The following is a 24,538-nucleotide window of genomic DNA, read 5'->3' as shown; positions in this document are numbered from 1 at the left end:
GGGTGTCAGCATTTGGGTCAGCCAGATACTGACTGGTCTAGGCTAGGATGGCCTTGCTGATAAGTCTATTGGTCAGCTGGCTGTTGGCTAGAGCAAGGGGATGATAGATCATGTGTCTCTTCAGTGTCATGCAGCAGGCTAGCCTAGGCTTATTCACATGATGACTTGGAAAAGTTCCAAGAGAGTGGGGACTGCAAGGCAGCTTGAGACCTAGGCTCAGATTGTGCACGATTTCACTTCTGCCATATTCTGTTGACCAGAAAAAGATATGAGGTGACTCCAGATTCAAGGAGTGAGAAAATCAACTCTATTTCTTGCATAAGAAAAGCCACAAAGTAACATAGAATGAGTGTGGACACAGGAAAAGGAATAACAGGGTCATTTTGTTCAATCAATCTGCTGCACACTTGAATGAGACCTGGAAGACATATGGAAAATGCAGAGAACTGATGTGTTGGCAATTAGGGCTGTGAAAGAGTTTTCTTTTTTCTTTGTACCTTTATTATTTCATATAGGTGGTTATAATCCTGTCGGTGTCACAATGTTTGAGAGCAAAAAACAGTAAGAGGAGCCATAACAAGCATAAGATTAACAACTACATTATTCACTATGCTGAAAGGATTATGTCAATAATGTGCATATCATAAACCAATATAGTCTTCTTCTCTGTAGAGCATGTAGGTGGGTAACAATGGAAAGAGCCTCAAACTACTAAAGTTAAATAGGTCTCCAAAATATTATCTAGTGGCTGTGGATCTCAAGTCGAATTTAGCCGTGAGACACCCAATTATTCCTAGCACTTCTGCTCACTTTATATAGTACCAGGACTGCCACCATCTCAGCACTGCAATATTTTAGCAATCTTTGGAATCCCTAAGGAACAATTCTTCCTTAATAGACATGATTTCTGATAGTCAAAGTTTTGTCACTTAAGAACCAAATTCTCAGGTTGTTTTAAAAAAGATTGTAACTATTTTAAATAGAAATGATTAGTTAAATATATAACTTGTTGACATCCTTGTGTTTTAAAATAGAGTTGATGGAAAACACTTTAACAGTTTTTTGACAACATTGTTCTTTGCCAGAATGCAACGACATCCTCAGAACCTGTGAAGCAGAGCAGGGTTTCTTTGCCCTTACATAAAATATTCTGAGAATGTCATGCTTTCAAGTTCTTCTTTATGCCCCTTCATTGTTTTTGTGCTCTTTCTTGCTCCCATGGGGCTCTAAGTGTGCCTTCTTCTGACAGTTTGTTCCGTTTTACTTGGCTTCTTCTAATATGCTGTCAACTTAGAAAAACCAACCTTATTAGGACTATTTGTCAAAGAAGAGGAATTAGGCTCTGGGTAAGGACCAGGGAGCCTCTCATCTGAGCAAGGTACATGGTCATTAGTGTATGAAAGGCTTGGTGACATATCCTTTGTCTGATTTTTTTTCTTGGTTCTTGCCTACATCAAAACATAGAAAAGAGCCAGGTTGTTGAGAATCTGAAACTTTGGCATGTTGCCAGATGTGAGGGAGGTACAGATATGCATGACCTGAGTAAATAAATGAAATGCATCCAATGTGGGCTAATTGTACTTAGGACATTAAATATTCCATAACCTTATTTTGTCAAAGGTCAGTTTTTCAAATAAAGACTTTTTCAAAGTATTAACATATATTTACATTTTATTTTAGGGTATAAGTGAGTTTGTTCATTCCACAGTTTCATTCATTCACCCCTACACTGAGAATACACACACCACACACACACACACACACACCCTTATCCTCATGGAAATTGTGTTCTTGTTTGGAAGATAGAAATAGATGTACATAATTGTGAAGTCTTGAGACAAATAGTATAACTGAAACGGATCAGCCAGTGTGGAAGGACAGAAGACAGAGGAAGAAAAGCACTTCCTAGACCTTTGCATCCCTGTGAAATGTGGTTGATAATATCCAACTAACAGATATTTTGCTGAGGATTTATTATGACACAGGATGAGGCCATATGTACTCAAAAAAGTTTATTATATAAACGATGTGGAAGGCAATCTAAGCTAACAGAAAGTATAACACTGTGCTATCTGAGAGACCCAGCTTCGAAGCTTATTTTCATCACTTATTTGTTGGATTTTTGCTTCGTGCCATTTTTTTTTTTTGTTGTTGTTGTTTCTGAAGAATGGGGCTAACTTCTACCTTGCAGTGCTGTTGGGAGAATAAAATAAAATGACACAAGTAAAGTGCCACATGCAGTAGCTGGAAGAATAAGTGTTCCAGGAATGTCAGCTTCTTTCCTCTTTTCCTCTTCACAGAGGGGGTGACAACTGAGTTGGGTTTTGAAGGATGAGTAGGAGTTCACAAACCTAATCATGAATCCCCTACAGGGAAAGTGGCCTTTCAGCAGAGTGAGATATGGACATTTGTTTCTAAAACTGGAAGATGATCTGTGAAGCTGTTGCTTCCTGGGCAGCAGAGCCAACAACACTTCTCTATTTCTTTACCTGTATCTAATAATGTTGGCTCATTAACCTAGTGGACTTATGCACTCACTGGTGCCACCTCACTATTAAGACATATTTGAGCTGTCATTTCAATCTAATAGTGATGTGGAATTTACCCTGATAGGAAGGACAGAAAAGAAAACACTAGAAATCAACAATATTGAATGACCTAACAATGTTGAAAATGGGCAAGGGGAAGTGAAATATTTCTTCCACAATCATGTGCCCAGGATCTGAAGTTAAATCAGATGTTACGAATAAGAAGCTTGAGATCTTATTATTTAGATTAGGTCTGTCCATTCAGTCAGTGGGTATTTATTTATCACCTTTCACTCGCAAAACATGGGATTAAGAGAAGAGACAAACATGAAGATGGCTAACTATGACACAGGATGAAATAAGGGTTATACATGAGAAAAAACTAAAAAGGATGGAAGTGGTCATTTATCTGGTCTTTTGAAGGAAAAGTAGAGTCATGGTTGGCCAAGGAGAGAAGCAAAGCACTCTGTGTGGAGAGAACAGCATAAACCAAGGGCAGAGGCTTGAAAGCACATGGCTGCAAAGAAAAGAAAAAGAAAACGTGAACTGTTACACAAATCATCAAGCCCATTAAAAACAAAACCAACACGCAAAAAGAAAAAAAAAAGTCACCAAGAAGTACAGCCAGAACCAACATAATCTTTCCTTGGAGCCCTCATTTAAAAAAGTCATAGTTTCCCTTTTCTTTTCTTTTTTTTCTTCCCTGTTTGTGACTTAGACCTTTCCAAAGCACCTGTATGCATTGCAGCAGGCACTGTTAAGGCCATGCACTTAAATCTGCAGCACTCAGGCCCTGAGCATTCTGTCTGTAGGCCAGTTCTCTCTAACTGAGGGCTTCAGGCTGTGAAGAGGGATAGGCCAGAAATGCAGGGAATTTGATGCCTGCAGGAGCCAATAAGAGAAGGGAGTTGGAGGATAAATGTACCTGCTTCCTGCGCCTCCTATAATACCTCTGAAGCGTGTGCACACTGTCTTCCAGAGCACCCCAGTGAGGTAACCCCAGTTGCCTAGCACAGGCACCTGCTCATGAATGCATTATTTATCAGCTTCCTTCATTTCCCTGTCTGAATTCCCCACTCTCTTTTCTGGAATCATCTCCCAAATAAAACACTTGCATTTATGTCCTTGTCTCTCAGGAGGACATTCTCGGGGAGGGGCAACCCCAAGACAGCATTGCTCAAGCCTCCTGGTGGAAGCAGTGCTGATGAACTGACATGGAAAAGATTAGGGATGGTGCCGGGCGCGGTGGCTCACGCCTGTAATCCCAGCTCTCAGGGAGGCAGAGGCGGGAGGATAGCTTGAGCCCAGGAGTTCGAGACCTGCCTGGGTAATACAGCGAGACCCCGTTCTCCACAAAAAGGAAAAAAAAAAAAAAGACAAGATTAGGGATGGTTTGAGGTAAGACAGCAGAATCCGAGCTGATTCTAAGAAGTGGTTCCAGGAGTATTTCCATGTGCTTTTGACCTTTAATTTTTTTTTAATTTCATTGTATCTTAAGGAGGATTAAATGAGTTAATTCCTATGAATTGCTTAGGAAAGGGCCTGGCACATACATTGCAACCTTGTCATTGCTCTTATTGTTTTTTGAGTAACCCCTCCTCTTGTTTTGGTGTGTAGCAGCATGCTCCCTAAAAGAGGCAGACCCAGACAAGAAAGAGGTAGGAGAAGGAGAGGTGGGCCTGAGGCCTCACTGATATGTTTCCACACGGTGGAGCTGATGCCTGCCGCCAGCTTCTCTCACCTTTGATGAGACTCCCCTTCCCACAACACTTCTTACTTGTGTTGAACATGGAATTCACCTTGTCTGACAAGTTATGGTGACCTTGTTGAGGATCATTCAGTACAATCCCTGGCTTCATGTGCTGTGCAAAGATTCCTTGTCAAGTTCCCTGTGGGAAAGGGGAGCCAGGGGAGTTGATCATTCCGGATTTCTAAGTACTCTACCCTCCTGGCTGCTGATTCAGGAGGTCCAGGTTTGGAACTGAGAATCCATGTTCTTTTATAAGCTGCCCGGGTGATTCTGATGGGCAGCCAAGTCTGAGAACCACGTTGCTATGTGGCTTTGTTCCCCAGGATCCATATCACAGAGCATTGTGTGTTGTAACAGAAAGGGTGGAAGTTTTTTCTGAACAGTCTCAGGCTGACTTTCCTTGTATTATAACTAATGTCAGAACAAGTGGCGCTACAGCCCCTTACAGGGAGTTTTTGTCTCCACACTTTCAGCAAAATGAGAGGAAAAGTGTTGCTCCTAGAGTTGAGATAAGTGACATTCTGGAAATATCAGAATGTCCTGTTCTTCAGACTGACTCTCTTAATTTGTATCATTTAAAGACTTGGGGATGGCGTAAGAAGGAACTAACATTTTAAGGAAGACATTGGTAAGACATTCTATTTTAAAAATAGAGGCACAGCTGAAGAAAGAAAACGGGTTTTTCTCTGTGCGAGAATGAACAGTTCACATGGCATTTTGGACTGTTCTACACACGCCTGCAGTAATACATAATCAACTATTGGGGGAAAGATAGTTTTGTCTTATATTTATGGAGGGGGCACTGAACACAGAAACTAAGAATAACTGTACTTGGTACTGCACGGTTTACTTCTCAAAGTACTTTCGCATGAGCTGCTTCATGGTGGCTTCACCACTGCCCCATGGGATACCAGGGCTGCAGCGCCTCGCCTTACAGCCCTGAATCCGAGGGTTTGGGAAGATATAAATTAGAAATATAAGAAGCCTCACCCGGATAGGAGGGATTTTGCGGTTAATAAAATTGTAGAAATTTTACCAGCTAAATGGATTACCCTCATACCATAGGGATGCAGAAACACCTCTGGCATAAGACATACTCATCAAAAGAGAGAGGTTTTTACAAATATTTCATAAGCACTCCAATTAAAATAATGCCCCAGATCCTTTTAGACCAACTCCATTCCTTGGCTGCAGGGCATCATCACCACACACATCCCTAAGACTGGGGTGGGGCAGGAGCTGGGAGCAGACTGGGGAGAATGCTTTCAGACGGAATCCTAATCAAGCAGATCATGACGAGGCTCTTCGGAGCTCCATGAGAACACTCAAATGTTATACACTCTACATTTCATAACTACATGGGGAGAAACAGACTTTCATCCTCTTTCCTACCCACGCCTTATTTTATTAAGAGCTGTAATTTGGTCTGGGTTCTGGAGGCATATTGGTTTAACAGGGTTTTTTTTTTTTTAACTCAATTTGTTGAAAAGGAAAGAAAAACCAGAAACCATTTTGTAAGCATTTGATTCTGAAATCTATCTTGCCTGTAGCTTTAGCAGAGAGAATACATTTCACTTGTGTCATTGTAATTTCCGTCAGCCTCAGCTGCGTATTATTTATATAACTCAGCATTATTCCCATTTTACAGGTGAAGAAACGGAAGTTCAGAAAGGCTAAGAGAGTCTCATCAATACATGCAGTTGGCTATGACACCCTCCCTTCATGGGGAGATGATCAGCGAAAAAGTCACGTACCTCTTGATCGAATTTACTATTCATATCTCAGTGTACTGGGCAAGATTATTGAAAATGGTTTCCATGTTTTTCTTCTTTCACTCTTATTACAGTACTAACAAGATTCTTTTAAAAACCGGACCTCAGGGACCTCTGATATAAAGTCTTAATCCTTAATCATAGCAACAACTATTCATCTTCTGGTTCCACACCAGGCTTTAAGAAATGTGTGTTAAGAACAGCCAAACTCCTAAGCCATCAATTTGCTGATAGAGCTCTCCCTGTTATAAAAAATAATAGAAGGAAAACAAACAGATGTATCTCTGCTATTTTTGACTAGAATTATGAAAATAGGCCTAAGAAAAGTCATTTATTTTCTCTTCTTTAATAATAAGCAAAGGCTTGTTTAGTGCCTACTATGAACAATGTAATATTGTGTGCTATGCAAGATTGCAGGAAGAATGAGTCTACCGTTCAGCAGTTTATGGTGGGACCACTTTTAATCCCCTGTACCAGAAGAGTAGATATAATCACCAGAAATCATGTAACTGAAATATAACGTTGTTTTAAGTTCTAAACAACTGTCAGAGAGGAAATGCCCATCTCCCACCTTGTACGTGCTAAACTTGCACACATTCGCAAGCCTGGGTAATCTGGAGATTTATAACCTGGGCTTTGGAAACAGACAACCCAGGTTCAAGCCTTTATTCAAACACTTACTCTCTAGGCAGACTTTGGCAACTTACTGAACCACACTAAACCTTGTCATCTTCGTTTGTAAAATGATGATAACAGTAGATTCTGGTAGATCGGAATGAATGATAATCAAATGACATAATCCATGCACAGCACTTAGGCTAATACCCAGAAATAAATATTAGCACCATTATTGGAATCAGAAAGGTCCATGATAGGAAATCACAATTACCAAATTTCTCCATTACATGAGTGGTTCTCCACAGTTTTTCTTTTAAGATCTAAAACATTTTGTTCAAATGCAATCATGTTCAGAAACCTGGGATATCGAGAAAACAGTGGAGTGGCCCGGTTGAAGCAGAGAAGGGATGTGGAACCCTGGTTCCTTTGGCTGCCCCTAGCACACCCTCCCACCTCCATGGTGTGCCCTGGAGCATCTCCGTGGAATTCCTGGCATTCAGCTTAAAAACTGAGCTATTAAATATTATGCCTATAATTACATTGTAAGCTGAGATGATTTGGTTATTTGAATGTACCATCTTTATTCTCACATATTCACAAATTTCACCAAAATATTTGATGGTTGTATTTTACATTTTGAACATTGCAAGTCTAGGCCCATATGTTCATATACTTAACCTTTACAATTAAGAAATATGTCAGAGTAATTCAGCATTATGTACTTAATCATATAACAATGTGTATTGAGCATTATTTATATATACCAGGCCCATAAGGTCCTGGCTTGCACGGTAACTCAGAAAGATTCTAAGTTCCTTTCAGCCACGACCATGTTTACCTGTTTCACCACTGTATCCACAGTTTAGCATGTGCCTGGCATATAACACATACGCCATAAACAATTGCAGAATTGAAATTTTTAGGCGAATGAATGGTTGCCCTTTTACTTTAGAAGATTAACAAAGTTCTCATGGATTTGAGAATTGTTGTTTCCTATTGAGGACGTGAGCCCCCAGGTGGGTTTTAGACATGATATGCGATATCTGAGTCACCTTGTCTCCTGAGTCAAAGTCTTTTTGGGACATTTAGGGAGCTTCTAAAGGGACTCAGCCCCTCCAGTGGCTGGAAATATTTAATTAGGACAGAAATGAAAGCAGAGGGGGTAATTAGCACTTAATAGATCTGGAATTATTGCCTGAGATCCAGGGCCTGTGGATGAACATCCAGGAATCCATGGACAGCCCCCCAGCAAGCGTCAAAAAGAAGCAACTCTTCATGGACCTGATTGATAGGCTGACTGGATTGACCCGTGTACTCTGAATACTCAGAAATGCCAATAGTCAAAACCATTTTCAACAAATCTTTCTTTGCTTCAAGACATGTGCCTCAATGTCGTTTCCATACTCCCTGATATTCCAGTGGAGAAAGACTGTTAAATCTTTCTCAACACGGTATGGACTTTCCTTTTCCTTTTCCTTTTCCTTTTCCTCTCCCTTTCCTTTCTTTCTTTTTGAGACTGAGTCTTGCTCTGTTGCCAGGGCTGAAGTGCAGTGGCACGATCTCGGCTCCGCCTCCCAGATTCAAGCAACATTCCTGCCTCAGCCTCCTGAGTAGCTGGGATTACAAGCCCCCGCCACCATGCCTAGCTAATTTTTATATTTTTAGTAGAGATGGGATTTCACCATGTTAGCCAGACTGGTCTCAAACTCCTGACCTCAAGTGATCTGCCCACCTCGGCCACCCAGAGTGCTGGGATTACAGGCATGAGCCACTGTGCCTGGCCCCTTTTCTTTCTAAAACATGAACAGCTCTTTCCTTTAGAGACAAAATAAAAGAGCATGTGCATTATCTCTATCAAACAAACATGCTGGCAAAGGGTATCACTCTCATTCTTATTATTGTTAGATGTTAAATGCTTGGTATGCACTTAATACTTTGTATGCATTAGTTTACAAGCACCCAATTTGATCGGTTAGGGCAAGTGACAAGACCACATCAGTAGTAATATACAGAGCTGGAACTAGAATTCGTCTGTTTGTGTTAGTCAGGTTTCAGACAGGAAATAGCTGGCACACTCAAACAGAGTGATTGAGGGGAGTTTTTTGAAGGGGCAAATTGAAAAGAGGTAAACAAAGTTTAAGTAAAAAAAAGAAAAGAGAAGGAAGGAGAGACAAAGAAAGAAGAATGAAAGAGAGAAAGAGAAAGAAGAAAGGGAAAAGCAAGGAAGGAAAGAAAGAAGGGAGGGAGGGAGGGAGGGGAGGGGAGAGGAGGAATGGAGAGAAAGAAAGAAAAAGAAGGAAAGAAAGAGAAAAAAGCTGTATGGATGGAAAGGGCCACTTCACAGCACCTGTGGCCTTCGCTAGAGGAACATAGCCAACTTAAGGACCCATCAGAAGGGAATAAATACCCTGACCTCAGTCTCCTCTCACCCTCTAATTTCCTGGCAGTACTTCTTATTATTAGCACCTCCCATTAGGATGCCTCAGAGAAAGGGAGCTCATTGATGGAGTCCATTAGTTCAGCCTGCTGGGATACAGAGTAGACAGGAGAGTGACTCTAGAGGGACAAACAAAAGCTCTCCAGCACAATGTCTGCCTAAAGGGGAGCATGCTTAACCATATATATTTTATCTGCAAATAATTCTATTTATCCCTCATTCAGCAAATAGCCATTGCTTGGCTGCTCTGTGCTGGGCACTTTGCTTTGGGCTGAGGATACAGGGATAAGTGAGATATTGTGTCCTTGAAGAACTTAGACTCATGGTCTTCAGAAAATATGTCTTGAACATTTTTTACCTGCTATTTTAACTACCATTTTCTCTCCTTTTATCTCCCAAGCGTGACTACGTTTCCACCCAAATATCCTAATTTTCTCAATCTTGTTCCACTATATTCCTTAGCTTTTCTTGCATCCACAAATTTTTCCTTCTACTTTCAGCTTCAGTGTAGAAATTTTTAAATAAAATTATGTTTTACTGTCATATGGATGAGTGCTTGCTATGTTGCCCAGGCTGGTCTCGAACTCCTGGCCTCTCCGACCTTATGCTCCAGGACCACAGGCCTGAGCTATCGTGCCTCCCAGCTTCAGTGTAGAATTCTCTCAGACAGACTTGAACCCTACTGAGGAAAGCTAATGATCTAATAAATGTTCAAGTGATATTAATATTATTTTATCTCATTAGTATTTGAGAAAGAAAAGAGACAGTGTTGGAGAAAACTTTCTCTTACAAGGAAAAGAAAAGATAAGAGGCCTAGAAAGTTCTGCCCTGATTCTATATACCTGCTCACATCACAAGAAATTGCATTTTACCCATGCTAGGAGCTGTGCTCAGTCAGAGAAAGGAAAGCACCATTAAAGATTTCAAGGTTGTTCCATAAGTGAATTGGATGTAAGTGCTCTCACTGCTATAGCTTGAAAGAGCTGAAATTGTTCCTGAAGCAAAATGGAAGAGGTTTGGCTAACTCTCTTGGTCATTTATTAGTGTGGCCAAAGTAGCCTTATCTCTGATTACCTCCTTTCTCCCACTGCAGTGAAGAAATCCTCTGGCTCTGGAATTTTCCTCTCAGTGTTTGCTAAATGCTTAGCAAGCTAGGCCTCCCACTGGCCAGCAGGCAGGCCTGAAAGGACACCTTTGAGAGGCCAGATGTTTAGAAATAGAAGTTAGAAGGGAAAGGAACTGTTGCATTTACCAGAAGGTGTGTCCACCAAAGGGGAGAGAAGCTTTTCCATTCAGAAGAAAAAAAATCCTTTTGAAGTTGTCTGAAGACCATTGCTCAACTGAAAGATCACAGTTGAAGCTCTGACCATATTAGAAATTAGCATTGCTAATGAGGTTTTCAGAGAATCACAGATTATTTTAATCTACTTAACCTTCTCTATAAATACTTGACTTAGAAAACATTGTACTTCTATTTTTAATAATCTAATAATGGATAAATGTTATTTTAAAGGCAGTAGCAACAATGTGAATATCATTTTTCAGACAAGAACTATCAAATATTGGCATATTGCTTTATTTTTGTCAGTTCCCATTCTGTGATAGAGAGTAGTAGCCGACTGTCTGAGCTGTCTGATAAATTGGAAGGTTAGGACAGTCTAAGTGGCTAGCTGACAAGATTATTTCTCTAATGACAAATATATGGGCAAGTATCCAAAAATTAGCTGCTCTATGTGGGCCTAGGTGAACAAAACCCTGGGAACCCAAGCTTCTAAAAAAACAGCTGATCAGTATAGTTTACAAAAGGAGCTTTCCACCATCTTTGACATGGTTTCCCATTAAATCAATATGACACCGAAATTTGCAATCCTTCCAGAATGTTCTTTGAATGAAGAGGTAAAAACAATCTGTATCTGCTAGTATGAATGAATCAATTGCCCTTATTCATCTGTTCTGCGTTTCAAGGCTAAACTCCTTTGAAAAAATTAGGTTTCTTTACCACCATCTCAAACCTAAATTTTTCTCATATTGATTCACTGTTTTCATCATTCATTCATTTATCCACCAAACATTTATTGAACACCTACTATGTGGCAGGTACTCTCTGAAACCCCAAGGGTATGGTATTAAGCAAAACAAACAAGTTTCCTGCTTTTGTGGAGGTCTTAGTAAATGGAGATAGTCAATAATAAATGAATAAATAAATAAGCAAGAAGGTGTCAGGCAATAAAAGTGCAAAAATAAAAAAAGGAGTTACTGGAGAAAGTGAAAGATGTTTTTAAGTTAGATGGTTGGGGAAGAAAGACCCTCTATGAAACAGAAAGTAGAACTAACAATTGAATGGCAAAGGAAGAGAGGGCAGGAAAAGATCTGAGGAAAGAATGTTCCAAGCAGACAGAATAGCTAGTGCAAAAGCATAGAAGGTGGGTGTGGCTGAAGAGTAGGAAAGGAAAGGGTTGGAATTAAATAAAACAAAAAAATAGATGAGAGGTAGATTGCATAACACTTTAAAAGCATGAGAAAGGGTTTGGGTTTTACTTATTGTAAACCTACTGGACAGCTATTGAAGAACTTTTCTCAGATGAGTGATATGATCTAATTTGTGCTTTAAATGGCTCAACATGGGTAATAGAGATTTCTAGGGGTAAGAGTGAAAGCAGTGAGACCTAAAGGGAGCCTGTTGCAGTGGTCCACAGAGAGGTGACCGAAGGGTAGTAGCAGGGCAGACTTAGAGAATGTTAATGCTCTATCTGGAAAAAAAATATGAGGCAGGAAGAGCTAACCCAACCAGCAGATTAGAATCTGCCTATTAGCCTTAGAATCTTATCTAGTGAAAGTTGACCCAGAAAGCCCTTTAGAGATAATTCAGTGGAAATCCTTCAATTTAAACATGAGAAAAACAGAAACGTGGACAAATTCCGGGACACACCCAGGGTCACAGAGCAAACCACTAGCAAACCCAAGACTGAGCCTCACACCTCCTATCTTCCCAAGTGTTAGATAAAGTGCCCAAGTCCATACAGAACCCAGCAGGGCCTGAGCGTGGATCTCATGGGCTCTTTCTGCACCAGCCAGTTCTAATCTCTGGTGCAAATCTGCATAATGGGGACAACTGAGAAGTTACTGTGGGGTCCATGCATCCAAATGTGGATTTGTCATACCCTGTACACTGGATAAATAAAAGTGTAAGTGCCATCATGTGGTGTCCAAAGCAGAGTGATTAAGTTAATAGCTTAGACAATGGCATACAATTAGGCTCGAATTTTAGCTTTACCGGGTGTTGACTGTGTACTTTCAGGTAAGTTACTTACCTCTTTGGGTCTTGTTTTTTTCAGCTATACCCTGGAATAAAAATTGTAACTTGAAGTTTTGTAAGGCTCAAATAAGATGATATACCAAAAACACCCACTTAGAATAGTACCTGGCACAGAGTAAATATTCAAGAAATGTTCGCTATTATTATGTAGAAGACAGAACTTTTTTCCTTTTACTTGCAACAGGGCTCTTAATATTCAAAGCCAATGAGAATTACTCACTGACCTCCCTGAAGAAACAATTAAGTATGGTTCTACCCTACAGGTGCATTGCTGGAAACTGCCACCTCTTTGACCCTACTCTAACTCTGCCCCTTATCAGCCACCTGGAGGAACTGTGGCCTTCAGTACAGGGACACTGTTCTTTCAGTCAATCCTTCATTTATTTATTCTGTAAATGCCTACTGAGTGCTCACTTAAATGCCTGGTGATCGTAAGCCTTTTTTTCCCTGCTTCAGATATGTTCGCTTGCTTAATTTACTCCCCTGAGTAACTTCTCTCACTGATGTGCAGAGATTTGTCAATAAGCAGGTGAGTGGTGGCCATAGGGAAGTGTGGAGGAAAAGGTTCCTATCAGAATTTCAAAGGGGCCACGGGGCATATACAGTTTGAAGAGTTGGTAAGCACCCCAAAAGCTCAGGCATAGGGAACAAGACGATCAAAGGAGACGGAGGAGAAAGGGATCTGGACTCCCTGAGCCCAGTTTGCAGGTGTGTAGTGTAGATGAAAGCACTGCCTTGCCCAGTGCTCATTTCTTCCCCACACCTTCCCACTCATAGCTCTATGAGTGTAGCTCTATGAGGCATAAGTGTAGCCATTTTACAGAGGGGAAACTAAGGCTCAGGCACAGGTCACATGACTAGTAAGTGGGAGACCAGGACTAGAACCCAAGTTGCCTGACTCCTCATTATGGTTTTTTGGTTGTTTTGTTTGGTCCCCCAACCTCCCCCTATCCACCAAGTTGTTACTCTGTGTATAAGAAAGGGAAGAAAGGGAGTAAGAGAGAGATGATGGTGGTGCCTGCGATATGGTAGTGATAGTGTGTGTGTGTGCGCGTGCGCGCGCATGTGTGAGAGAGAAGGAGAGAGTGATACAAAGAGATAGAGATAGGAAGGAAAGCGAGACACAGAGAGAGGGACCTCATTAAAACACTTCGAATGACTCCAAATTAACAACAAATTAATACCTATAAAAAATGTGGCCAGCCTATGTGCATTTCAGTTGAGTCATCACCAGCTGTACAAAAGATAAAGCAGAGACATCTCAGCCAACCTGACAACATTCCTGCACTGAGTGGGGACCCAAAGACAAATGTTCTTTGCCTGTGCTGTGGTATCTGCCTTGGGGAAAAATTGTCCTCAGGATGCCAGTGTGAGAACATGTCACCTGTGGCAGCCTCTCCAAGAATTTGGTACAAACACCCCCAACACACATTGCCTCAAGGTGCTATGATTTGGGCCCTTCGAAGTAGTTGAGCTCAACTCCTTCCTACAGAGGTTTATTTGAAGAAAAAAGCAGATCCAGATTGCACTTAAGCATCTGAAACCTTTTTAATTTTGAGATTTTGCAGGAGACGTCTTTAAGTAACACTCCTGTGACGAGTGAGCAACCAAGTTGTAATCTGTCCCTTCTACGGTTGCCAGAGTCTTAAAAGCCTGTCTTCCAGTACATCACCTTAATGATTATTTATGGGCAGTGTATGAATTTCCCAAATGGGGATTATGCATAACATCTCTGCATTTACATTAAAACAAGGGCAATTTTTTTAACAAACATATCAACGTTTACTTAATCTATGCAAATCTATTCATAAGATTTTATAAAACCATCATTTTTCCCCATACCCTTAAAACACAAAATTCTGGCTTTAAAAAAAAAATCTCCTAGTTTGTTTTTAAGCACTGTGCTTGCAGGAGGAGGGGGCTGGCAGAGTAAAGGGGAGATGGTGCCTCTGTTGGTGATGCAGCCTGCTTGTGCAAAGCAGTCCTGCACTTCCAGTTGTGAGCCAAGAGCCAAGTGTGGGAGCTCACCATGGTGGCAGCCACCTCCCCACCAAGCAGGCGGCGTTCAGAGGGGAGTATCAGGTTCTCGTACTCAGCTGTGGGTTGTCACCATCTGATAATATGACCGTTTTGCCATCTCTCTGCAAATGAGGCTGAAGCTGCTATCTGATTGGTATAACATCTCACTTTCCCTCTGCATTGATTTTCTTCTTCTCCTCCTTTGCTTCATAAAAAGAGGGACAAGTGGCTGGTGCTGTGGACAGAGAAGCTTTATTTTTAGTATGAGACAACCTCTATTTTCTTTCAGGAGAGGGAAGTTGGATTATCAATTCTTTTGTAAATGTGTATGGTGATATTTGCTCCGGTAAGTTTGCAGCTATCTTGATTTACAGCTGGCTGTGGGGATATGTGTGTGCATGTGTGTGTCTCCATAGGCACATTTGGATTGTACACTTTTCTTTCCAAATATCAGTTTTTAAATCTTTAGTGGTAATATCTCTTTTTCTTGACTTTGCTTTCTTATGATTTGTATGTTTAAAAACCAAAGAGGCTGTGTTGATAGTGAAATGCTTACTTTAGCTGTTTAAGTATGTGCTGGGTTTCTTGGAACATAGTAAGGAAACTATTTAAGCAAACTTATATTTGCTTTATAAAAATGTAATGTCATTCTACCCTACCCCCCCTCCTTGGAGTGTTTAATATCCTAAATACATTCATTGTGTTGCAGCCTGCTTACCATTTTAATTAAAGTTTCTTCGTCAGTGTCAGAGTGAGAAGTACTTAAACTCCATCCACAGCTACCAAATATTATATGTTGTGCTGAAAGGTGCTAGCTTCATAAGGTCTTATAGCTGTATGTAAATGAATGAGTTTCCCCTACAATTGGATGCACGCACCTTTAAAAGAACTGAATTTAGAAAAAGTATTCAGATCACTAAATGAAGTCCTAGCATGCCATGAAAAGCTGTAATCACAAGTGGCTCTTGCTTCTCTTTCGTCTTTCTTTGCACTGTGTATTTCTGCCACCATCTGTCAGATGCCCAGTCCGGGCTCCTGTGTTTCTATATGTGAAGCTAATCAGGAGAAAAGTAGCTGCTATTAAATTTAACTACTGCAAAATGACTGTCCGGTCACCATTGCTAGAAATGATTTCTCAATGCATTACCTGGTTAGCTGCGTTCTTTTTGTTCAGAGAGTAAGAGATGGTCTGAATTCTTCATTGTTAATTCAGAAGTCTGGGGAAAAGTCTTTTAATATAATTATTCTTGACAGGGATGATAAGATGATTAAATAATTGCTTTAATGGAAACAAACTGATGCTTTAATCTTCTCTTTTTGTTACACAATCAACAAATCTGCATAGTCTTTTTCTCGGTGAAATGAGCTGGAGAATAGATTTATGATGAAAGTTAAAGGCACTGTGGCATGTGAAGCAAGAGGAGGTCTGACTGTACATTTTTCGGAGATTTTGAGAGTAAAATTGGGAGTATCATGCAGGCCTAGGGCTCGTAGGCATAGGTTTTTTTCAGAATAGCAATTTTTCAGATTGTGAAGTAGTCTTACGACAGCTCAGAATGCCTGTCTGGGAGTGCACTAACCTTCATATCTACTCCCTTTTGGACGTGCCACGACTCACACACCCTGTGCACACTCCAGTGAAGCTACTCATTTTGACAAATAGACTGAATTTTGATCAATCTAACTCAGCCTCAAAAATAGAGTAATCCCCCAAACCCACCCAAGTTATTGTATTGCCTTATTACAGGTCCCAATAAGCATGTGCCTAATATCAGCCTTACATGACATAAACCTTAGCTGGAGCCCAGTGTATCTTAGCAGATAATTTATTGAAAAAAAAAAAAAAAACTTTTATCCTTGGGCTGTTGCCAATTACTGCTAAGTAAACTCACCAGCACGGAATATCACCTGTTCCCCTCCCCAGAACATCCAATCCCTCAACGTCCCTTAATATTTTATAAAATTTATTTTATATAATCATTCTCCTTTCATGGCTGTAACAGGTTGTATATAAAGTCATTTGCTGTAGACAGAGCTTATCATCATCTGAAGCTATTCAGTAATATAAATTAATGAAACTTGAGGTGGCAGCATGCATTCTGCATGTGAAAGTTATGCCTTTTCCTCTAGTCTCCTGGTTTACAGAAGTGTTAGGGCTCCAAGCATACTTAGGCCCAGACAAAAAGAACAACAAGGCATCTGTATCTTTAAAAGGTCAGGATCCTTAGTTTGAGTTAGAGCCAATGTACACAGTTTTTACAAGTATCACTTCTGAAAGGTCCGTAATACCATAACTAGAAAATCTGTCATAATCTCTTCCAAGGATTAAAGACTTGTGTCATTTGGGGGAAACAATAAAGAGATTTTTAAAATTTCACACTGAGCTCCTCTCTTCTTTTTAGCATAATGAAGAATGCAAAAGTCATTTCCATTTAGTAAATACATCCTATATGCCTGGCACTGTGCTAAGCATTTTATATGGCTTATCTCCTTTAATCTTGACAAGCACTCTATGAGGGCCATAACATTAACTCCCCATTTTACAGATGAGAAAATGGAGACATAGGACAAGTATGTAACTTACTTGAGGAAACACAGTGATGGGGATGAGTCTCGGAACCAGGCAGGCTCACTCCAGAGTCCTGCTCTTCCTCCCTCCCATCTGTCATTGGTACAATCTACAACAAATGCCTAGACTGAAATGATTTCCAGGGACCTACAGTTAAACATCCTATTTTTCTCTGTTTTGATACAAGGTAGTCTCCTTCTTCTCAGTCTATGCCTTTATGACTCCGAGCTAAGCATGTCTTTGAAACTGAAGAATATGTGTTTTATTTCCCCTCAATTTGAACAGATACAAAGATGTGAGTGTGACTAAATGAGCCCACCTAGGGTAAAATTTATGCAGAAGTGGCTAAATCAAGGTAGATCTTTTAATTGATCAAAGTAAATCAATTCCTTTGACCTTCGGTTTTTGGACATAAAGTCAAAATAAAGATGTGACGATAGCTTAGAAATATCAATATCTCAAGGCAGCTGGTTCGTCACTGGTGTAAAATATAAAAAGCCATTACAACTGAATCATTTTTGGAGAGCTTTATAAAATTCTCACCTTCCCTTTACTCACTCCAACCATGTTTTTTTTATTATTATTATTTCTATTATTTGGCTAGCTGGAAAGGGCTGAGGTAGCACTTCAGGTTGAATACTGTGAAGTGTCTATCTCACCTGGGTAATTTAAAAAGGAACACAGCTGCCAATAAGCATGCTGAGAAGCGTGACAAAGTCGAAATTCAGAGTCCCCAAATGCATTCCTTTGCACCTGAGCACTGAGCTCCCCATTTTAAATCCACTTGAGCCAATAAAATTCAGATGGATCTTATAGGGGGAAAATGCAACTGACATATAATCAATAAGTTTAAATTTCTCCTCAAGTGGCAGCTTCTGGACTAGAAGCAGGGCATTCCAGTCATAAAGTGAGCCTGTAAAATGCTGCATTATGAGAAAGGATTATGAGTGATGAAAATGTTGCTAGAAGATAGAACCTAGCTCACAACACCTTTGCTAAATTTACCAAAACTCAGAGGGATCTTAAAGACAAACAAACAAACAAAAACCACCTACCACAAATTGGAAGAACTGAGTCAATTTCTGAAGTGGTTAACACAATATTGAGTTATTGGTGTGATCTGCTGTGTCTAATAAGCAACAGCTTTTGAGCTACTCTTGGTGTAGGCACCCAGTTAGCTAAAGAGTTCAGACTGCAGTACACAATAAAATACATTTCCATAATGGTAGTCATTTTTGTCAGAGGCAAGCTTGGGTAACTCCTCAATTCTAGATTATGTCTTTTTCTTGTTCTTAAAAAAAAAAGTCATAATTGAGTGGTTTAATCAGAAAGTGTGGTATTAGAGCCAATACTGAAAAATAAATTCAAATCAATTTGCTTTTTCCAACAGCATTTATAATGGTTCTAACTATACTAACAGCCATCAAATGAAAACTTTTACTTTAATAAAATATGTTGTGCTCAACCACAGAGTTCATCAAATATAGGCTATCCCTAAAAACTAATCTTATAGACAAGTTTATAAAGTATATCATATTTCAGTCCCTAGATAGAAGATACTGCTTTCTTCAGAGGGGTGACTAAATTCCAAATCAATAGTACTGAGGATTGTACTCCATCTTGCCTGTGTTTCATCTTGCCCTTTCTTTGGCTACAGATGTGTGTACTTAAACATGTTGATCATTAAGCACTTAAAAATTATCTGTTAAGTATGGAGAAAGCACCTGGTGTTAACACATAATTAGTTTTGGACTAATCTTGTATTTTTCGTTAAACATTCTAGACTGGTGTACAAATAGAGTTTGTGGTCCTGTTACATTCTTGTGTAAGAAAATAAGTCAGTGAATATTTTGAGCCTGAAATCAGCACATGAAGCACTAAATCTTCTAGAAGAGGCTCTTGGTCATCAGTGTGTCTTTAAATGTTTAAAGATTCAGGGTTTGAAAATGGAAACACCTCAGTCTCTCCACTCTGCAGACTAATGGATTTGCATAATTAATATATTTTCTGTGTGTGTGTGTGTTTTTTTTTTTTTAACACAAATTCTAGCCAAAAGTACTAATGGAAAATTGTTCAGGAGCAACTCCAAACATGTTTCGTTATAGTTTCTAAAAAGCTTATTCACAACACAGGTAATCAGTTTACCGTGTGAGTTGGCCAATCTAACTGAATGACCATGTCATTATTGTCTTTTGGGGGAAATGATGTGTTGGGCATAAAAGTTTTCTACTGGTATTCCCCAGGGGACTTATTTAGTCTTGCTTACAGAGTATTTATTTATTTATTTACTTTTGACATAGAACCTCATTCTGTCACCCAGGCCGGAGTGCAGTGGTGCAATCTCAGCCTACTGCAACCTCCGCTTCCCGGGTTCAAGTGATTGTCCTGCCTCAGTCTCCTGAGTAGCTAGGACTACAGGCATGTGTGACCATGCTCAGCTAATTTTTGTATTATTAGTAGAGGCAGGATTTCACTGTGTTGGCCAGGCTGATCTCAAACTCATGACCTCAGGTGATCCTCCCACCTCGGCCTCCCAAAGTGCCGGGATTACAGGCCTGAGCCATGGTTCCTGGCCTTACAGAATCTTTAAATCCTCCCAAATTACCACACATTGTCCCCATGTAGACTTACTGGCAAAGATACACCAAAGATTTTGGGCTCATTTTATTTCTGGTAAAATATGACTTTCAGGATGTATGTGTTAAATACGAATTATTATTTCAAGGACTTCTTAAGTCACCATATTGACACTCACTTCTCAATGTTGAACCCACACATCTTTATCTGGCTTTAGATCTCCATGAGGGAGGAAAATGGATAAGATTTTCCAGAACCTATGACATTCAAACTACCTTCATAAGAAATTGAATGGCAGAGGAAAAACATTTTTTTTTAATTGGAGGAAGATTTTAGAAAAAGTCTGGAATGTGGACGTCATCTATTTTTATTTTATTTTATTTTATTTTTTAGATGGAGTCTTGCTCTGTTGCCTAGGCTGGAGTGCAGTGGCACGATCTCGGCCCACTGCAAGCTCCACGTCCCGGGTTCACGCCATTCTCCTGCCTCAGCCTCACGAGTAGCTGGGACTATAGGCGCCCGCCACCACGCCCGGCTAATTATTCGTATTTTTTTTTTTTTTTGTTAGAGATGGGGTTTCACCATGTTAGCCAGGATGGTCTTGATCTCCTGACCTCGTGATCCACCCACCTCGGCCCCCCAAAGTGCTGGGATTACAGGCGTAAGCCACCGCACCCCGCCTATTTTTTTATTTAATAAATAGTTAAGGATGCCTACCACGTGCCAGGCACCATGCTAGGCATGGGAGATACAATGATGAACAAATAGATATAATTTCTGCATTCCCAGAACTAAGTGCCTCCATTTTTCCATTTTCTCACCTCAACTTCATTTCTATTTCATGGCCCAGGATGTGTTTTCTTAAAAGCACAATTGAACTGTTCTAGTAAGGCATTTGCAGGAAATATGTGCTTTTGGTCCTATATGTTCATACTCAGTGAAGGAACAAGAGTGAATCCACTTATTTACTGATGTGATTACTGTCTGCTGAAATGGAGTGGTAGGAAGCAGGGAGCTAGAAGAGGTTTTGCAGTGTGTGTGTCTTATAAGCATTCTTTATTGCTTCTAGGCATTCTCAGATTTGATAGGCCATTCTCATTCTTGGACAGTATTGGGAGAGGAAAGAAGGGAAAAAAGCTTTGACAGGAAAGAAAAGTAAAGAAGATAAAGAATAAACAGAGAAGGTGACTAAAGAAACTACGATTTTCCCGGGCAATCTGAAATAGATCTAACTTGCATTATCTGGTTTTCTGTGGGTATTCATTCACTCATCTATATATTCAATAAATATATTTATATATTGGGTACCCTCTTTAAGCCACGTACACTGCTAGATGCTACGGCACAGAAATAAACAAGATATACTAGTTCCTGGATTCACGGAACTTCTAATAGACCAGGATTTCTCAAACTTGGTACTATTAACATTCTGGTGCAGATACTTCATCGTTGTTAGGGAGCTGTTTTATGTATTATAAGATGTTAAGCAGCATCCCTGGCTTCTACCCACTACGTGTCAGTAGCAATACCCCCACCCAACCCTCAGGTTGTGACAACCAAAATTACCACCAGACATTGCCAAATTGCCTCTGGCTGAGAACCAGGACAGGAAACGCAGGATTTATCATCACCTTTGACCAAATCCTCCCATCATGTTTCTACTTTTCTTTCTTTCAGATATTCTGCTGCATGGTTTACCCTAGGGTTTTTAAGTTGCTTTCCCTGAATATGTAACATTTGCCAACAAAGATAAGTAAGGCATCTCTAAGTCCTTTTACTATTACTATCCCTTACCTCTGCATAACACTTTACCACATTCATGTAGCAGCCAACTAGTAAGACAATATTAAAATATTATCACCTTCAACAGGTGAGTAAATGGACATTTAGATGGTTACAAACCCAAAGTCTTGCAGCTAATAAAGGATAAAACCTGGATTTGCACTCACATGTCCTGGCTTAAAACCAGTGTTTTACCTTTTTTTTTTTTTTTTTTTTTTGAGACGGAGTCTCACTCTGTCGCCCAGGCTGGAGTGCAGTCGTGCGATCTCGGCTCGCTGCAAGCTTGATCTCCCGGGTTCATGCCATTCTCCTGCCTCAGCCTCCCAAGTAGCTGGGACTACAGGAGCCCACCACCACACCCAGCTAATTTTTTGTATTTTTAGTAGAGACGGGGTTTCACCTTATTAGCCAGGATGGTCTCAATCGCCTGACCTCATGATCCACCCTCCTTGGCCTCCCAAAGCGCTGGGATTACAGGCATGAGCCACCACGCCCAGCCAAAACCAGTGTTTTTTTACACAATTATGCTATTTAATGGAGAAAAAGTTAAGTAGGGTTAAAGCACACTTTTTCTCTTTGAAGCATCTCAATAAGGGCAGCCCAGCAGTAGTTAGGGAATTTGAGGTCTACAGGCTTGGCTTTCTTACTCAGCGTTTATTAGCTGAGTGGTTTTGGACTGCCCACATACATTCTTAGAGTCTCCCCAGTAGTTTAGGGAATGTAGAGTGATTATTGAAAAAGCTGCAAGAAGCCCTAGAGATCAGCCTACCACAGTAGAGAGAGTGTGGGTTTTGAAGTCCGATGGATCAGGTGTGTGAGTCAGCATCCAAGCAGGAAGCAGATAACATCTTCAAACAATCTGACCTCTTGCTGGTGACTGTACACCATTAAAACTTAATTTATTTAAGTCAGAAAACTGAAGCCTCAAAAGATGGGTTGAATTGCCCAAGCCCTGTGGTGAATTTGGTGCAAAAGGAAGACAACAGAAGAACTCAATCTCCTTTCAACCCAGTGAGCTGAAGAACCATTTTAAACAGAGGAAGGCCAGCATATGGATCTGGCTCAAATCAGAAATGTATGTGTTTTGGGTGATAAGCAGATGTCTAGGTACCTGAGGCAGGTTCCTGGTTTTTCAACTGGACATACCTAAACATCTTGGGGGGTTACTTTAGCCAAATGTCAGCCTCACTAAAGGATACAGAGCGTGTCCTCCTAGGTGGCTCTTAGAAGACTAGTAGACATGCAAAACACATAAAAGGCAGGTGGTGGTTTGCAGTGGGTTTGTCACACATGCTCCTGAGCTTGGATAGATGCAGGACTTTGCCAGGAGACGGGGCTCACACTGTATGTGGGCCCATATCCTTGATCTTTTGATGAGGTGTTAAAAGGTATCTGTAATTATCGAGACCCTTGGCACATTTGCAAAGATAAAAGGCCTTTCAAGTATATTGCTCTGGCAGCATTCCCAAAAAGAAAACTATCTTCTACTTGCATTGCCTGGGAGCACTCAAACTTGCAAAGAGAGGAAATAGGTCCAAATCCCAGCTCTGCAACACAGGGGTATGCATGGTCTTAGACAATTCATCTACCATCTTGGGGCCTTGGTATCTTCATCTGTAAAATGGAAATAATGAGTACCATTATGAGTAATAATGAGTACCTTCCCAGAGTTATGAAGAGGACTGCTGTCATAGATGAAATGGGAAAGTACTGTTGAAACTGCAGGCCTGGACAATAGCATTGTTATTTTCTTCCTCTGTAAGTCAAAGTCCATTTTGCTATCAATTTTCATTTCATGCCCTCGATGAGTGCTTGAGGTTAGGGGAACCATTTCCCCAGTCTACCAGGAAAATCACTGCAGTTATCGGATGGGTCTAAAGTAGTCTGGAAATGCTTTGCTGGGCCATTCCATCTCAAGGGGAGATTTATGCCATATTATAAATTGCAGGGACAGAGAATCATCACTGAAGAATAACTATAATAAAACCACATGCAATATGTATAAAGCCATTCCCTATGATTAGCTCATCTTAGTAATGCCCCTGAATTTTCCTTTCCACTTTCTTAGGACCCCTTTACACCCATCAGTCCTGCCATTACCCATTTATTGTGGAGTCAGGGCGGAGGGGGCAGGGATTGACAGGACCTGGACCTTGCCCATCAGTTTCTAACACTGTGACTTTAACCCTCTCCCCTCTCTACATGATCCTGGAAACTCCTCAGGGGAATTGACAAATCATAATTTTCTCCCCAAGTACAGATGCTCAGAGAAAGCCTCTCTTTGCCTGCTCTGGGTTTCTCATTAGCGCCCACTATAGGATATTAAAGGGTTTCTCATTTCTCATGTTTTATTTACCTCAAAGCATCTCCTAACACATTTGATCAGAAAACTCGATTAGCTCAAATTTTTTTCAAAGACCATTATCTGCTGGCTTTCCTCTCCCAGACAGACTCCTTCCCTCAGCTCACCTCTTCACTCTGAGTGGTATTTATAAACTCCTCATCTTCTGAGGCATTTGGAAGACACCCTCCTTCCTTCCTCCCCCAGACCAGTTCTCTGATACAATTTTTTTCTCTTTCTCCCACTGCCTTCACACTCAAAGAAAGTGTTTCTCAAACATTTTTTCTCTGAATCTCTTCAAAAAGGCAAGAATGTTTTCTTATTTGCTCACTCATTCATTTGTTCATATGTTCATTCAATTGTGCATTCTATGTAATACTGAGCAGCCACTGGGTGCTGGGTATTATGTTAAGATTTGGGGTACAGAGGTAACTAAAATAAATATGGTCTCATGTAAGATCTGCAATCCAGTTGGGGGGAGAGGCAATTTAAAATCCCTCAAAAGTGGTTTAATTATCATTATAGTAAGTGCTAAAAATAAAAGCTAAGTCATCTTGGGTACTAATTATGTGACAGGCACGGATCCAAGTGTTTTATGCATATTAATTCATTTAAGCCTTGTAACGATGCTTTGAGGGAGTTAAAAGAGGAGAGGATTAGTGCCCATAAAACCCATAGACTCCATTAGCAAATTCAGGAATGTTGGAATGAGGATGATACACCAGGACAAGATGCTAAAAGTTTGCATAGCTGCCATTTATGTAACACTTTATTTACCAGGCACCGTGCTCTATACCTCATACGTAGGACTTGAACCTTCACAACAACA

At 40.4% G+C, this 24,538-nt stretch overlaps 1 protein-coding gene across 3 annotated transcripts in view; it reads left to right on the top strand.

Moving 5' to 3' along the window:
* Positions 1-24,538, top strand: part of SYNPR (synaptoporin) — a 327,584-nt gene that overhangs the window by 145,280 nt on the left and 157,766 nt on the right. Inside the window, exons 1-2 of one of the 3 annotated variants that reach the window (XM_023200536.1) lie at positions 14,650-14,786; positions 16,843-16,875. The exons of 1 other annotated variant lie outside the window; for it this stretch is intronic. In XM_023200536.1, coding sequence (XP_023056304.1) covers positions 14,763-14,786; positions 16,843-16,875 — 57 coding nt within the window. In that variant the 5' untranslated portion in view covers positions 14,650-14,762. Of the gene's footprint in view, positions 1-14,396; positions 14,787-16,842; positions 16,876-24,538 lie in introns of those variants that run through there. One more of the 3 variants, XM_023200544.1, reaches the window with a different exon arrangement.

This window comes from Piliocolobus tephrosceles, chromosome 2 (assembly GCF_002776525.5).
Source record: "Piliocolobus tephrosceles isolate RC106 chromosome 2, ASM277652v3, whole genome shotgun sequence".
In the NCBI taxonomy this organism is placed as follows: Eukaryota; Metazoa; Chordata; class Mammalia; order Primates; family Cercopithecidae; genus Piliocolobus; species Piliocolobus tephrosceles.
This window is presented reverse-complemented; position numbering and strand designations above follow the sequence as displayed.